This window comes from Sprattus sprattus (assembly GCF_963457725.1).
Source record: "Sprattus sprattus genome assembly, chromosome: 12".
In the NCBI taxonomy this organism is placed as follows: domain Eukaryota; kingdom Metazoa; phylum Chordata; class Actinopteri; order Clupeiformes; family Clupeidae; genus Sprattus; species Sprattus sprattus.
This window is the reverse complement of record NC_137910.1, coordinates 255001-272500: the sequence shown is the minus strand read 5'-3', so window position 1 is coordinate 272500 and position 17500 is coordinate 255001. Positions and strand designations below refer to the sequence as shown.

The 17500-nt window shown below is 45.9% G+C and overlaps 2 protein-coding genes across 2 annotated transcripts in view; both read left to right on the top strand.

Moving 5' to 3' along the window:
- abcb10 (ATP-binding cassette, sub-family B (MDR/TAP), member 10) overlaps positions 1-14065 on the top strand; it is a 19382-nt gene extending 5317 nt beyond the window's left edge. Inside the window, exons 5-13 of the mRNA XM_080848627.1 lie at positions 2951-3097; positions 3957-4092; positions 6951-7046; positions 7972-8181; positions 9188-9267; positions 9903-10083; positions 10709-10752; positions 10901-10935; positions 11984-14065. Of these exons, the coding sequence (XP_080704753.1) occupies positions 2951-3097; positions 3957-4092; positions 6951-7046; positions 7972-8181; positions 9188-9267; positions 9903-10083; positions 10709-10752; positions 10901-10935; positions 11984-12248 (1194 nt within the window). The 3' untranslated portion in view covers positions 12249-14065. The remainder of the gene's footprint in view (positions 1-2950; positions 3098-3956; positions 4093-6950; positions 7047-7971; positions 8182-9187; positions 9268-9902; positions 10084-10708; positions 10753-10900; positions 10936-11983) is intronic.
- Positions 14066-16671: 2606 nt separating this feature from the next.
- acta1b (actin alpha 1, skeletal muscle b) overlaps positions 16672-17500 on the top strand; it is a 3508-nt gene continuing 2679 nt past the window's right edge. The window contains exon 1 of the mRNA XM_080849263.1: positions 16672-16811. The gene's annotated coding sequence lies outside the window, so the exon portion shown is untranslated. The remainder of the gene's footprint in view (positions 16812-17500) is intronic.

Here is a 17500-nt window from a genome sequence, read left to right as displayed (position 1 = left end):
CACACACACACACACACAGTACTTTCAGTACCTTTCTAAGGCCACACAGGTAAACAGAAGTTGTTTCGGGTGTTGGAAACTGCCAGGGTCTGGTTTCTGACTAAAGACAAAGGCACACAAGTGAGCAGGGTCCTGTTGAAAGACGTCATTGTCATCTTCAGAATTGAAATGGAGGTGTAGTTTACTTCCTCTAGTCTCGCTCACCACACCTCTTCTTTTTGTTGCCTTTTCTTGACATGCCTATTCACTCTTCCCTCTCTCTGCTCAATCTCTCCTCTCCTCTCTCCCTCTCTCTCTCTTTCACTCTTCCCTCTCTCTGCTCAATCTCTCCTCTCCTCTCTCCCTCCCTCTCTCTCTTTCACTCTTCCCTCTCTCTGCTCAATCTCTCCTCTCCTCTCTCCCTCTCTCTCTCTTTCACTCTTCCCTCTCTCTGCTCAATCTCTCCTCTCTCCCTCCCTCTCTCTCTTTCACTCTTCCCTCTCTCTGCTCAATCTCTCCTCTCCTCTCTCCCTCTCATTCTCTTTTCACTCTTCCCTCTCTCTGCTCAATCTCTCCTCTCTCCCTCCCTCTCTCTCTTTCACTCTTCCCTCTCTCTGCTCAATCTCTCCTCTCCTCTCTCCCTCTCATTCTCTTTTCACTCTTCCCTCTCTCTGCTCAATCTCCCCTCTCCTCTCTCCCTCCCTCTCATTCTCTTTCACTCTTCCCTCTCTCTGCTCAATCTCTCCTCTCCTCCCACCCTCTCTCTCTCTTTCACTCTTCCCTCTCTCTGCTCAATCTCTTCTCCCTCCCTCCCTCCCTCCCTCTCATTCTCTTTCACTCTTCCCTCTCTCTGCTCAATCTCTCCTCTCCTCCCACCCTCTCTCTCTCTTTCACTCTTCCCTCTCTCTGCTCAATCTCTTCTCCCTCCCTCCCTCCCTCTCATTCTTTATTCATCTTTCCCTCTCCGTCCCCTCTCTCTCCCTCTCTCCGTCCCCTCTCTCTCCCTCTCTCCGTCCCGTCTCTCTCCCTCTCTCCTTCCCCTCTCTCTCCCTCTCTCCGTCCCCTCCCTCTCCCTCTCTCCCTCTCCTCTCTCCCTCTCTCCCTCTCTCCGTCCCCTCCCTCTCTCCGTCCCCTCTCTCTCTCCCTCTCTCCCTCTCTCCGTCCCCTCTCTCTCCCTCTCTCTGTCCCCTCTCTCTCCCTCTCTCCATCCCCTCTCTCCGTCCCCTCTCCTCCCTCTCTCCTTCTCTCTCCCTCTCCTCCCTCTCTCCGTCCCCTCTCTCCCTCTCTCCTTCTCTCTCCCTCTCCTCCCTCTCTCTGTCCCCTCTCTCTCCCTCTCTCCGTCCCCTCTCTCTCCCTCTCTCTGTCCCCTCTCTCTCCCTCTCTCCATCCCCTCTCTCCGTCCCCTCTCCTCCCTCTCTCCTTCTCTCTCCCTCTCCTCCCTCTCTCCGTCCCCTCTCTCCCTCTCTCCTTCTCTCTCCCTCTCCTCCCTCTCTCCGTCCCCTCTCTCTCCCTCTCTCTGTCCCCTCTCTCTCCCTCTCTCCATCCCCTCTCTCCGTCCCCTCTCTCCTTCCCTTCTCTCCTCCTCACTCTCTCTCTCCCTCTCCTCCCTCTCTCCGTCCCCTCTCTCTCCCTCTCTCTGTCCCCTCTCTCTCCCTCTCTCCATCTCCTCTCTCCGTCCCCTCTCCTCCCTCTCTCTCTCTCTCCGTCCCCTCTCTCCTCCTCCCTCTCTCTCCCTCTCTCTCCCTCTCTCCGTCCCCTCTCTCTCCCTCTCTCTGTCCCCTCTCTCTCCCTCTCTCCATCCCCTCTCTCCGTCCCCTCTCCTCCCTCTCTCCTTCTCTCTCCCTCTCCTCCCTCTCTCCGTCCCCTCTCTCCCTCTCTCCTTCTCTCTCCCTCTCCTCCCTCTCTCTGTCCCCTCTCTCTCCCTCTCTCCGTCCCCTCTCTCTCCCTCTCTCTGTCCCCTCTCTCTCCCTCTCTCCATCCCTCTCTCCGTCCCCTCTCCTCCCTCTCTCCTTCTCTCTCCCTCTCCTCCCTCTCTCCGTCCCCTCTCTCCCTCTCTCCTTCTCTCTCCCTCTCCTCCCTCTCTCCGTCCCCTCTCTCTCCCTCTCTCTGTCCCCTCTCTCTCCCTCTCTCCATCCCCTCTCTCCGTCCCCTCTCTCCTTCCCTTCTCTCCTCCTCACTCTCTCTCTCCCTCTCCTCCCTCTCTCCGTCCCCTCTCTCTCCCTCTCTCTGTCCCCTCTCTCTCCCTCTCTCCATCTCCTCTCTCCGTCCCCTCTCCTCCCTCTCTCTCTCTCTCCGTCCCCTCTCTCCTCCTCCCTCTCTCTCCCTCTCTCTCCCTCTCTCCGTCCCCTCTCTCTCCCTCTCTCTGTCCCCTCTCTCTCCCTCTCTCCATCCCCTCTCTCCGTCCCCTCTCCTCCCTCTCTCCTTCTCTCTCCCTCTCCTCCCTCTCTCCGTCCCCTCTCTCCCTCTCTCCTTCTCTCTCCCTCTCCTCCCTCTCTCTGTCCCCTCTCTCTCCCTCTCTCCGTCCCCTCTCTCTCCCTCTCTCTGTCCCCTCTCTCTCCCTCTCTCCATCCCCTCTCTCCGTCCCCTCTCCTCCCTCTCTCCTTCTCTCTCCCTCTCCTCCCTCTCTCCGTCCCCTCTCTCCCTCTCTCCTTCTCTCTCCCTCTCCTCCCTCTCTCCGTCCCCTCTCTCTCCCTCTCTCTGTCCCCTCTCTCTCCCTCTCTCCATCCCCTCTCTCCGTCCCCTCTCTCCTTCCCTTCTCTCCTCCTCACTCTCTCTCTCCCTCTCCTCCCTCTCTCCGTCCCCTCTCTCTCCCTCTCTCTGTCCCCTCTCTCTCCCTCTCTCCATCTCCTCTCTCCGTCCCCTCTCCTCCCTCTCTCTCTCTCTCCGTCCCCTCTCTCCTCCTCCCTCTCTCTCCCTCTCTCTCCCTCTCTCCTCCCTCTCTCTCCCTCTCTCCGTCCCCTGTGTGTCTCAGCTGGCGGAGGAGAGGATCAGTAACCTGAGGACGGTGAGGGCGTTTGGGAAGGAGCGGAGCGAGGTGGAGAAGTACGTGGAGAGGATCAACTACGTCTTCCAGCTGGCCAAGAAGGAGGCTGTGCTGAGGGCCGGCTTCTTTGGCATGGTGAGTGGCCAAAACATGACTCAGCTTCTTTGGGATGGTGAGTGGCCTAAACATGACTCAGCTTCTTTGGCATGGTGAGTGGCATGAACATGACTCGGCCTGGAACCTCTCCATGGCTCTCCAAACTCCTTTAATTGACAAAGCACTGAAGATTGTGACAGGAAATGAGAGGGGGAAGAGGTGGGGGTGTGGACAGGAGAAATGACATCGGGCCGGATTCGAACCTGTGTCCACCTTGGGCGTCAGGAATGTGGTCGGGGCTACTGTCTGCGCCACAGTGCCCCCCTCTCAGTCACTCTTTTAAACTGACCCACATTCTCCAGTTATTCTTTCCACTCCTGCGCTCACTCTCACTCTCAGTTTCAGTCCAAAATTAGTCTCTTATAATATAGCCTATTCTGTCCTCTCTCTTTCAATAGTTTGGACTCACTTCAGACCCTCTCTCCACTAAGTCACACTCACTCCATTTCACTGTACCATTCCAAACTCACTCACTCACTCACTCTCTTATTCTGTCCATCATTTTCATTACTTCTCAGTCTCTCTGTCCAACCTCTCCATCTCTTTCTACGCTCTCTCCGACTGCCTGACTACAGAAGCCCAAACATGTAGAGAAAATAACACAAACCCACCATCTTGCTGCCCACCAGAACAGCCTGTTCCCACTGCAGTGTTTGGTTTCCTGAGACAGTGTAAAGACTAGGTTACCAATACGGCCATGATCTCTTCACCCTAACACAATCCACCCTCTTCTACCCCTTTTTAATGTTTGTTGTTTTTTATTTTGTGTGTGTGTGTGTGTGTGTGTGTGTGTGTGTGTGTGTGTGTGTGTGTGTGTTTGTGTGTGTGTTTAAAACAGACTGGCCTCAGTGGAAACATCATGATCCTGTCGGTTCTCTACAAGGGTGGCTTGCTGACGGCCAGTGAACAGATGACCGTGGGACAGCTCTCCTCTTTCCTCATGTATACCTTCTGGGTGGGCATCAGCGTTGCAGGTGTGTGTGTTTGTATGCATAGGGTGGTGTGTGTGTGTGTGTGTGTGTGTGTGTGTGTGTGTGTGTGTGTGTGTGTGTGTGTGTGTGTGTGTGTGTGTGTGTGTGTGTGTGTGTGTGTGTGTGTCTCTCTGTGTAGGGTGGTGCATCTGTGTACACGTAAGGGTGGGTTAGGGTCTTTGCGATGGTGCGAACAATGTGGAAACAAATGAAAGGAAACAAAAAATTTGCAAAATGCAGTATAGGTAGGTCTTCCATTTTAATCAGATGTTGCCATGACAATGAAGGTTTTGTACCTCCCCACTATAGAGAATGGCACTGATGGACCGATGCACGGTACTCGCCACTATAGAGTATGGCACTGATGGACCGATGCCCGGTACTCGCCACATTGTTTGTTTCATGGAATTCCCCCCTCAGATAAGCCAACTATCATTTTCCACCTCACCGAAGTAGCCATACTGCGACCTTGTGTCTCTCACTTTATCTTCTTTCTGTAGTTTTATCTGCAGATATACTTGTTGTGGTGATGATTTCCTGGAATGTTTTCATTCTGAAATTGTTATCAATAAGAGGTGATTATATCTTGGCATCTAAGGAACTGCAGGGCAGGTTTATTGGTTTGTGAAGAATGGCCCGAGTCGGCCATCACATGTTGGGGGAGGGTTAGGGTTAGAGCTGGTGGTGAAGAGGGAAAACACACGGCGCAGGAGATGGTGGCTTTCTTACAATAATACATCTTTTTTAAATGAACAAAAACAGTATTAAGGCATAATGTGATTATTAAAAAATCACATCAAACAACAACAACAACAATGTGTATGTTATTTAATATTGTATTTAATCAAATATTATTATAATTATGACAAAATATGAATATATACTGTAAATACATTTCCGTCGTATTTAACATCAATAACAACTAAATCTTAATTGTGCCTTTCATGGACCTCAAGGATACATTTATATTTTAGAATAGTCATGCTAAAAATATAAGATTTAATAAAGGAACGTAGTGAAAATATCCATAATGACACATACATTCAATTCAATTCAATTCAATTCAATTCAATTCAATTCAATTCCCAAAGTCCATGCCAGAGGGAGTGACTCTCTCCCACAGGAACCCTTTCTTCTCAGCTGCTTGAGACGCCTTGTTGGAAGATGATGCAATCTTGTAATACAATCCGACACAAGCCTAGCTGACCAATCAGAACACAAGCCTAGCTGACCTATCAGAACACACTGGGCTCATTGGGAGGGAGGGTTTAAAGACACAGGAGCTCTAACAGAGGGTGAAGAGTAAAGCATCAGACAAATAAAACTTTAGTTTTTGGAATATTGAAGCATTTAAAACTATTCTAGTACACCGGAAAAATAAAATAGTGAAAATGAGCATTAGAGGTCCTCTTTAAATACAGTATATATGGTGGTATCACAGGTACTTTCACTGGTAAATGTTATTCCTCTACATTTTTGATTCCTGGAATTCCCCCCTCAAATATTCCGTACCTCATTAAAGTAGGTGTGTAAAGAATGACCGAGCAAATGTACTTTCTTCACACAAAGATAATTCAAAGTGTTTGGATAAAACCTTTGCAAGAGCATGGAATACATGAGTCATTCAAGAACTGAGGGAGTGACTGACAAAGGGCAGTAAAAAAGTAATAATAGAAACGATGATGATGATATAAACGCAAGTATATTTTACAGACAAAGAAAGAGGTGATACAAGTTATACAGGATATACAAAACAATAATAATGGAAATCATGGTTCAGAGACTGAGCCCAAGAGCAGCTGTGCAGGTCCTCTTGTATAGTTTCACTCAGTTCAGTGACCTCTGCACCAGCATTTAGTGTTTAAGTGAAGTGGAAACAGAAGAACCTTCCACACTTTCACCCTGAATAAACTCTTAATCAGCGATCACTAACACAGACTAATGACTTAGCAGAGTTAGAAGAACTAAAGTGGGTTGGGCTAGTGAAAGAGAACTAAAGTGGGTTGGGCTAGTGAAAGAGAAACGATAAGACCTGCTCTTGGGCTCTTGCATTCTTACTGTTTTGGGTCACAAGGTCAAATAAGAACTCAGATTGTGTAGATCTTTCCGAGAACCACACAAGCAATAAAGCAGGCGGTCATTACCGGCAGTCAAGGCCGTGTCATTTATGAGACTTAGCTTGTTAGCCTTGTGACAGATGACTAACACTATTTTATAGCTACTTTACTTCCATGGCCAAAGGTGGCTGTTACCACTTAATGGGTTTCCAGGATTATGTATGTAATCCTCTGCTTTATATAGTGCAGTCCCAACACGGGAATACAGATAGAGATATAAAGATATTACTTGACCTAATCACACAGCAGTACCAAAGCATCAGCGAAATAACAAGGTGCCTTAGGTTCACTGAAGTTCAGGCCTTTACTGATGTTTTTAACTTTTCTTACAAGGTGCCTCAGGTTCACTGAAGTTCAGGCCTTTACTGATGTTTTTAACTTTTCTTACAAGGTGCCTCAGGTTCACTGAAGTTCAGGCCTTTACTGATGTTTTTAACTTTTCTTACAAGGTGCCTCAGGTTCACTGAAGTTCAGGCCTTTACTGATGTTTTTAACTTTTCTTACAAGGTGCCTCAGGTTCACTGAAGTTCAGGCCTTTACTGATGTTTTTAACTTTTCTTACAAGGTGCCTCAGGTTCACTGAAGTTCAGGCCTTTACTGATGTTTTTAACTTTTCTTACAAGGTGCCTCAGGTTCACTGAAGTTCAGGCCTTTACTGATGTTTTTACTTTTCTTACAAGGTGCCTCAGGTTCACTGAAGTTCAGGCCTTTACTGATGTTTTTACTTCTTATTCTTCCTGACAGGTTTCAGCTCCTTCTACTCAGAGCTGATGAAAGGCTTTGGTGCTGGAGCCAGACTGTGGGAACTAGTGGACAGGAAGCCAGAGTTCCCCCTCGATGGTGAGGATGCCTTACCAAACAAACAACAAACAAACAAACAACAAGTCTTAATGTCCTGCACTCATTATGACATCATACTGTCCTGCACTCATTATGACATCATACTGTCCTTCACTCATTATGACATCATACTGTCCTGCACTCATTATGACATCATACTGTCCTGCTCTCATTATAACATCATACTGTCCTGCACTCATTATGACATCATACTGTCCTGCTCTCATTATAACATCATACTGTCCTGCACTCATTATGACATCATACTGTCCTGCACTCATTATGACATCATACTGTCCTGCACTCATTATGACATCATACTGTCCTGCTCTCATTATGACATCATACTGTCCTGCTCTCATTATAACATCATACTGTCCTGCACTCATTATGACATCATACTGTCCTGCTCTCATTATAACATCATACTGTGGGGTTAGGATCATGCACCAACATTTCACGTCATAGCTTATTGTCTATAGTGGATCTAGTAGGAGTTTTGGTGAATAATCTGGCCAAATGTAAAATTACATTATGTATGTTACTGTCAGACAATAGTATTTGGATATCTGTAGGAATCCACTGTTAACCATGGAGGAAAACCTTTCCTTAACAACACTAGCATTTGTTGCAACATCATAGCTACATCCTGTTTTTTAAGGGACTTTAAGCCTCATCTCCCTCACTCCCTCCACCCCTTCCCCCCCTCTCTGTCTTTCTATCTCTCTCTCTCCCTCTCTCTCTCTCGCTCTCTCTTTCTCTCTCTCCCTCTCTCTCTCCCTCTCTCCCTCACTCTCTCTCTCTCTCTCCATCTCTCCTCTCTCTCTCTCTCTCTCTCTCTCTCTCTCTCTCTCTCTCTCTCTCTCCATCTCTCCCTCTCTCTCCCTCTCCCTCTCTCCCTCTCTCTCTCTCTCTCTCTCCTCAGAGGGTATATCCTTGAGGCCGGATCAGTTCAAGGGCCAGCTGCAGTTCCACGGCGTGTCCTTTGCCTACCCGACCCGTAAGGAAGCCCCCATCTTCACGGACCTGAGCCTGGTGGTGCCGGCTGGTTCTGTCATGGCCGTGGTGGGGCCCAGCGGGTCGGGCAAGTCCACACTGGTGTCCCTGCTGCTGCGGCTCTACGACCCAGACTCTGGTAAGGTTTTAAACACACACACACACACACACACACACACACACACACACACACACACACACACACACACACACACACACACACAGAAAATAAAAAGATGAGATGATGCAGGTCAACACAGGCTGGACTCAACTGGACCTAATTTCACTGCAAAAAATCAGCTTTCAAACACAAGAAAGAAAAGTAATAAAATGTTTTTTTTTTACTGCTTTTTTGCCTTTAGTTGCACAGGTCTCAGTAATTTAGACCTTAAGGCCTATGTCATTTAGCGCTGGAGTACCAAAGTGATTTAGACCTAAAGGCCTATGTCATTTAGCACTAGGGTTCCATAGTAGTATAGACCTTAAGGCCTATGTCATTTAGCGCTTGAGTAGTATAGACCTTAAGGCCTATGTCATTTAGCGCTGGAGTAGTATAGACCTTAAGGCCTATGTCATTTAGCGCTTGAGTAGTATAGTAGTATAGACCTAAAGGCCTATGTCATTTAGCAGTGGAGTAGTATAGACTTAAAGGCCTGTGTCATTTAGCGCTAGGGTACTAAAGTAGTATAGACCTAAAGGCCTATGTCATTTAGCGCTAGGGTACTAAAGTAGTATAGACCTAAAGGCCTATGTCATTTAGCAGTGGAGTAGTATAGACTTAAAGGCCTGTGTCATTTAGCGCTAGGGTACTAAAGTAGTATAGACTTAAAGGCCTGTGTCATTTAGCGCTAGGGTACTAAAGTAGTATAGACCTAAAGGCCTATGTCATTTAGCGCTAGGGTACTAAAGTAGTATAGACCTTAAGGCCTATGTCATTTAGCGCTAGGGTACTAAAGTAGTATAGACCTTAAGGCCTATGTCATTTAGCGCTGGAGTAGTATAGACTTAAAGGCCTATGTCATTTAGTGCTAGGGTACCAAAGTGATTTATAGGCCTCTGCTGGCCCTTGTGTGGAGGTGATTATTTAAAGGCATCTGTTGTTAGCAGCATAGGAGACATGACATGCTGTCGCCCTGCTGTCACAGGTATGATCACTATTGATGGCAGAGATGTGCGGGACCTTAATCCTTACTGGCTGAGGAGTCACATTGGAACTGTCAGTCAGGTAAGTCCACCAATTAAAATACTCAAAAATGTTTAAAGATTAAATGTTTATGCTTCAGGAAATAGAAAAGAAGTTCCAAAGCTTTTCCAAAGGTCCTTGAAAGCAGACATGTCCTCCTTCCACTGCTCCGGCAGTGTCTCGGGGGCAGGGACTGTCTGAACAGCTGAAGGACATTTGTCTGATGCCTCCTGCTTTACGGCGTTGCATACAATTTAGGAACTTATTTGCTATCTTTAATACCTACTATACACTTTACTTTATCTTGGGATTAATCCTTTAAAAAAGTAAAGTAACAGTTTTCAGCACATTTATTACGTTTACAAGTATAAATGTGTAGTTACAAAATGACGATTAACTTTTGTGTGTGTGTGTGTGCGCGTGCATGTGCGTGCGTGTGGCGTGCGTGTGTGCGTGCGTGTGTGTGTGTGCGTGGCGTGTGTGTGTGTGTGCGCGTGGCGTGTGCGTGAGCGTGGCGTGTGTGTGTGTGTGTGTGTGTGTGTGTGCGTGCGCGTGGCGTGAGCGTGTGCGTGTGTGTGCGTGTGCGTGTGCGTGTGCGTGTGCGCGTGTGCGTGTGTGCCTGCGTGCGCGTGGCGTGTGTGCGTGTGTGTGTGTGTGTGTGTGTGTGTATGCTGCAGGAGCCTGTGCTCTTCTCCAGCTCCATAGCAGAGAACATAGCATACGGTGCAGTGGACCCCAGGAACGTCACGGCTCACGACATCTACCGCGCCGCCCAGATGGCCAACGCTCACGACTTCGTCCAAGGCTTCCCCCAAGGCTTCGACACCATGGTGGGAGAGAAGGGCATTCTTCTGTCCGGTATGGGAAAAAACACTGTTGTGTTCATTGCATTTCCTTGGAATGTGAATATCGTTATTAAGATTGATGTTGGATGTAGGTTGATATGCCTGTCTGTCTGCACGCGTGCATGTATTTATTGTTCTCAGAGAGAAATTTGTCTTGTATTGAAATAACCCACAAATGGACATTGCTACAGACTTTCTAAATCGATCAAAACGGTGAAATTACCCCCCAAAAAATGTAAAAAGCAACTTTTCAAATACAATCTAATACACGCTTGTATAGTCTCAGTAATGGAAAGATGTTTGCAGATGTAAAGAAATTATGTCATTTACAACACTGTATTAAATATCGCTTTTTAGAAAGAGAGTACAATGAGGAAAGGAAGATTTCCATGTCGCCCTCATGTCGATTGAAAAATCCACCTTTGTCATTTTATCTTGAAGTGTTTTGACTGTCTGTGGACTTTCCCTTCATTGAAATCCCTAACCAGATTTGCGGTGTTCGCCACATTAGAATTTGATTAGACTCAATTTCACAAAAGCTTAATCTTCTAATTAGGTGATTACTCGTCTGATTTAGTGACGACTTAACCTTTAAATTTGTGGCCGTATTAAATGTTATGTCTAATCCCTTCTGACAGGTGGTCAGAAACAAAGAATTGCCATAGCAAGAGCCCTGCTTAAGGTAAACGATTCTTTCATTTGACTTGTTTTTTACTATGTGTGTATTTGTATGTATGTATGTATGTATGTATATATGTATGTATGTATGTATGTATGTATGTATGTATGTATGTATGTGCAAAACTTAAATCCCTTTTCATTTTCTTCAGAACCCCAAGATACTCCTTCTTGATGAAGCTACCAGGTAGGAGCGCCTGTGCAATATATTTGTAAAATACTACATTCCTGTCTTTGGTATAATGTCAATTTAAATGATTTCACCTTTCCCACCTCTCCAATCTTTGCATTGATCTCCTGCTCTCTCTCTCTCTCTCTCTTTCAATTACCCCTTACTTTCTCTTTCTCTCTGTCTTCCTTTTTGCTGTCCTCTTTCCTCTTTTGTTCCTCACACATCTTGCCTTCTCCTTCCATCTCCATATCTCCTCTTCTCTCTCCACCTCCTTTCATGTCCTCTGTGTCACTCTCTCATCAGTTTATTACCCGCCGCTCACTCTGACCCCATCTTTCTCTATACCCCCCCCCGCCACTCACTCTGACCCCATCTTTCTCTATACCCCCCCCCCGCCACTCACTGTGACCCCATCTTTCTCTATACCCCCCCCCGCCACTCACTCTGACCCCATCTTTCTCTATACCCCCCCCCCCCCCCCCCCGCCACTCACTCTGACCCCATCTTTCTCTATACCCCCCCCCCTCACTCACTCTGACCCCATCTTTCTCTCTATCCCCCCCCTCACTCACTCTGACCCCATCTTTCTCTCTATCCCCCCCCCCCCCCCCCCCTCACTCACTCTGACCCCATCTTTCTCTCTATCCCCCCCCCCCCCTCACTCACTCTGACCCCATCTTTCTCTCTATCCCCCCCCCCCCCCTCACTCACTCTGACCCCATCTTTCTCTCTATCCCCCCCCCCCCCTCACTCACTCTGACCCCATCTTTCTCTCTATCCCCCCCCCCCCCCCTCACTCACTCTGACCCCATCTTTCTCTCTATCCCCCCCCCCCCCCACCCTCACTCACTCTGACCCCATCTTTCTTTTCTTTGCTCCTGATGTGCAGTGTGTCATCCGTGTAAATGTGTGTACATCCTTGTACGTCGCTTTGGATAAAAGCGTCTGCTAAATGACTCAATGTAAATGCCCCCCCCCCCCCCCCCTCAGTGCATTGGATGCAGAGAATGAGTAAATGTAAATGTATATCTTATATATTATCTTTCTCTCTATCCCCCCTCAGTGCATTGGATGCAGAGAATGAGTTCCTGGTCCAGGAGGCTCTGGAGCGTCTGATGGTGGGCCGCACCACTCTCATCATCGCCCACCGCCTCTCCACCATCCAGAACGCCGATGCCGTGGCCGTGCTGGACAAGCACCGTGTCGTCGAGTGCGGTAGCCACGTCGAGCTGCTAAGCAACCGCGATGGACTGTTCCGGAGGCTGATGGAGAAGCAGGCCTTCATGCACGACGAGCAGAAACAGATCCTTCGAAATGAGGCACCGTGATGCCCCCCACCCCAACCCCCATGATGCCCCCCACCCCAACCCCCATAGATTCTTCTAGAAGCTGAAGTACAGCCATGGTGCCGCCTGAAGCTGACCGGTGCTTTGGGTTTGGAGTGGGGAGGGTTTTTTTTCCCCCTGATATGTTTTAAAATAGGGAAAGGGAGGTTTGGAAAACTACTCTTTGACAAGGGAAAAGAAGACTAGCCATGCTTGAAGACCTCCTCAACACCAAGAAGACCGTAAGGACAGTGCTACAGGACGTCACGCAGCAGTCAGTCTGTGCGTCAACTTATCAAACCTGCCTTATTTTTATTTGCTCCTGAGATACTGAAAGACACACACCGTATGCCACATTTGTATGACTGCACAATGTATTTGTATGTTGTATCCAAAAACTTGAAAGCTACTGTACAGTATGTGATGGTCTGCTGTTGAAGCACTACACAGTGGCCCCTAGTGGTGAAGGCTTTATATGACGGGTTTCAACCGCACACTCCCAATTATAAAACACAGCATTATCATGTTCTTATTGGCCTTTGTAAAAACATACCCTTTTTTTTTCTTCTTCTTCTTCTTCAGCTAGCCTTTCCAACATTCCAGGTTGTCAAAGAAATCACAGTGATTTTGGCACAGCTGCTGAAAGCCTTTTTAATGGCGTTTGCACGTCCACTGCACTCTGAAGCTCTTAGGATCAGCTGATCGTGAATTTGGAATTGTCTGTAATGGCTGAAACCTTTGTGCATTAGTGAAGAAGATTGAGGATCAGATTTCTGTCCTCTCCACTCTGGTAGTGTTTAATTGTGGGTGACAAAGCTAAGACAGATCCCGATACACTGGCAGACCTCAGTAGGTTCAAATCAGCTAAATGCCTGCAGATTCAAGAGATAAATCAGCTAAATGCCTGCAGATTCAAGAGATAAATCAGCTGAATGCCTGCAGATTCAAGAGATAAATCAGCTAAATGCCTGCAGATTCAAGAGATAAATCAGCTAAATGACTGCAGATTCAAGAGATAAATCAGCTAAATGACTGCAGATTCAAGAGATAAATCAGCCACAAGTGCTGCCAGTGATATTATCGCCACTTCTGTTGTGTTCCACTCCGTGAACTGAGCTGCTGCAAGGCGGCCCCTGTGCGAGGCTATGTAGTCATGGAAACCACTGGCTATGTAGTCATGGAAACCACTGGCTATGTAGTCATGGAAACCACTGGCTATGTAGTCATGGAAACCACTGGCTATGTAGTCATGGAAACCACTGGCTGTACCAAACTCTAACCGCTAATTGTTTTGATGACAAAATTGGACAAAGACTGGAATTGTATAATTAATTTCATTTCCTAAATTTTTATATTTTAGCCAAGTGGCTATTTCGGTAGCCAAGTGTTTAAGTTAATATGTGTTAGTATGTGCATATCTTCGTCACAGAATGCTTGACTGACAGCTGACAGTATGGCTGTGCAACAGGGTCAGTATGTCACAATTTCACTGAATTTTATAGAGAAAAACTTTTTATATAGAAAAAAACGAATGTCATGTGCCTAGAAAGCAAATACTATGTGTCTCTTTTCGGATGCTTCTTTGTGGCCACACCATAGTTTGTTAGCAATAGGTGGACAATAACGAGGACAACCTGTCTTTGTTTTTATTTGTCCATTAGTGAAGTGAGTACAGAGGAACACAGTTTCTATTAACTGAGCAAGTTATTGCACTGGCTTGAATGACGCACACTTTATTGACAGCTTAAAAAAAAGAAGTATATGTCTGAACTATATATATGTTGAATATCATACGTATCAACCCGTCTCTATTTTTTATGTATGAGCAGAGAAATTATTTAATCAATATGAAGATAGTTTTGTGTGATAAATTATTAGGTATTAATTAAAAATGTACTGCTGAATTTGTCATCAAATCTACAGTGTGGTCCTTTCTGTAAGGGATTTTGTCACATTGTTTAATTTAGAGGACTGTTGTTTCACAAGATCACCACAAGGGGGCTCTGGCGTTACGGATGCAATGTGACAAGTGAACATTGTTGCCTGTGTGATGATGAATGTGAATATTCTCTTCCCCATATTAGACTGTTTCAGTGGGTCTCATCTACACATTCACACAGTAACCTTGGTTGAGGTTAGCAGTGCCATGCACACAGTTGATGAAAATAAGGAGAATACCGAAGTAGTGCATCATAACAGGAAAGTAATGAGGACTTGGATAAGAACTCAAAAATCAGTCCTACTGTTTTAAAAATCAGTTCTTCTAACCTTTTGAGAACGTTTGCTAGAGAAACATTGCTTATTGTCTTTGCATGACTATCCTACTCCTGCATCAACCGTTTCCTGAGCCAGTTCAGTGTGTGTCAGTGTGCCTGTTTCCCCATCAACAGTGCACAGTGCATACGACCCCTGGAAACCACCCGTTGCCATTTTGGCTCCTGTGCCTGCTCTGATGAGGAGAATCCTTCCCTATTAGGACTCAAGGTTTGAAGTGGTCCTCTGATCAGTCGAGCGGGTAAGCAGCTTACCTCCCTCTTCGACCAGGAGGCCCGTGTGATGGTGGACCAAGGCCTGCTAACTGTCATCCTAACGAGCACCTGTGCAACACAAGTAAGCGGAAGCAACAGCGATATAGAGACACACACATACACACACAGACCAAAACACACACACACACACATACACTCACACACACACACGTACACTCACACACACATACACACACATGCATACTCACTGAAACACATACATACTGAAGGCCAACACACTCACACACACACACACACACACACACACATACTTACTGAAACACATACATACTGAAGGCCAACACACACACTCACACACACACACACACACACGCATACTTACTGAAACACATACATACTGAAGACCAACTCACACACACACATACATACTGAGAACCAACACACACACACACACACACATGCATACTTACTGAAACACACACTCACACACACACACACACACACACATACACAGATGTTGAAAAGTCAACAAATCACTCTGACTTATGACCTTGATGGGCTCTAAGTAAGTAGCAAACAGTTAAAAAAAAAAAATTAAGATTCTTCAAAGTAGCTTGGATACTAGGGTACTAATCTTTTTGGGATGTACATATAACATGAAGCCAGACAAACCTCAAGGCACCTCAGGCGGCATTTGATGGCTCCTGTTATGAAATCCATAAATCATACGAAGGAAATATTTAATACCTCAAACTGTGATTTTAGTTGAAAATATAATCATCCTCCTTGCTCTTTCTTTAGATGCAACTGGAGCCTCTGAAGAATACATTAAAGTGCATCGCTCTACAACTTCCCTTAATTGTTCCTTGATGTAAACTCAGCAACTTCTTGTTTCAGATGTAGCAGAACACACTCAGACAGTTGGCATGTTTGCAAATATATTCACTTATGGTCCAATTTATCTTTGCTTTGTAATTGCTGAAAGACTTAAAACACTGTTCTATCACTATTTACCTGTGTTTCAAATGCATGATCCTTGGCCCATCTTGGCAGATAAACACCTGGACATAATTTAGACATATGAGCTAAATGCATTTTCATTCATACAAAGCAACTGCCAGACATCTACAAAATAAATACTTGACAGAAACTAACTTTACAAACCAGCAGCCTTTATTTGTAAAAAAAAAAAACACACAAAGTACCAGTATCTATGGCAAACACTGCATACGAAAGATGAAAAGAAGACACATTACGAAAAAGCAATTGGTCTCTTGTTACATAATGTTTGCATACATTCAATGATGCACATCAGCAGCAGCTCACCGCATACTCGAAGCCATCCCAACTGCTTTAGTGCATGCTCTCCTTACATCCGTAGCCTGTCAACGTGTTGACCCCCCCAATATAAAGAAACAAAATAGCTTTTCAAATACGAAATAAAAACGTATAATTAAAGGATATAATTCAATCTTAGACTAATAAACTAGTTCCAGTGCCATAGTTCCGCTTCTGTCTTAATAAGCGAATTTATCTGCCACGACAAAACTTCAGGACCAAAACCGGATAAACCTCTTCCGTTACACCAACGTTCCTTTAGTTGCTGCTGTGGTCCCAGCATATTTGGATCACCGGTGTCCAACGACAGAGCATCGATGGTTTACTGTTTAAAGGCAAGAAACTAGATCAGGGAAACCCTCCTTGTTGCCGATCTGTGATATGGAAAGAGTTCTACAAATCCTCCACTCTCCATATACGGACCGCGCACCGTAGCTTGAATTCATGACTCCAACGCCTTCTATGGGCAGCCGCGCTCCCGTCCAAACGACGGGAGCCATGTCGCTTGACTACTACGCACCCGTACGTTGACACTCCAAGAACCTAATATGGATGGGCGCTGGGAAAAATTCCAACAGAACACTCAGACATCCTCAATGGTGTGTGAGACAGATTTGAAAAAAAAAAAAATCAAAGGCGACGGGTATATAAGGATCCTCAGGGTGAGCGTTCTCCCGTAGCAGGAACCAGCCGCGGTAGCGTTCTGTACTCCAAGCTTCGTCTGAAAGGCAACAGCAAGGTAAGCAAGCTGGAGCTGAACCAACAATTGGACTTCTAATAAGATAATCAGTTTAATCTGTAATTAAAGGGAAATGTAATAAGGATAGTCTTATACGCCTGAATTAATAAGAGGTTTTAAAAGCATGGGGCTTACTTTGGGTAAAGGAATCGAGGAAGAGACAGCGCAGCTACTCTCATGGAATGACAATTAATAGGACAACTGAAAACCAATTAACGGTATTAATAATGGCTGTGTTGTGTACCATCGACTTCTTTGTGGAGGCTGTTCCTTGGTTAATAAAGAGGCATTACATTTTTCTTCAGAAAAATAGAACCATATTAATGACAGCTTTATTGGTGCAAATTATTTTAAATAATGAATTCTTAATTATTTACTGAATCAGACCTATATGACATTTCAAGTGAAAGCCTTATGGGTGAAATGCATGCATAAGACCCCCCTTCAGTAATAGAGCCCACAGGCTTTTGTAGAATAGGTCATAACTATAGTTTACAATGTATCCCAACTATTTCAGCCATGACCCTACAATAACAGGGTTAGGGTTAGGGTCAGCCATGACCCTACAATAACAGGGTTAGGGTTAGGGTCAGCCATGACGCTACAATAATAGGGAATTCTAAAAATACAAAGGAAAAGATCAGATTACTGGACCTTGATCCTCCACCTGTTGAGGCTCAATTCCCTCC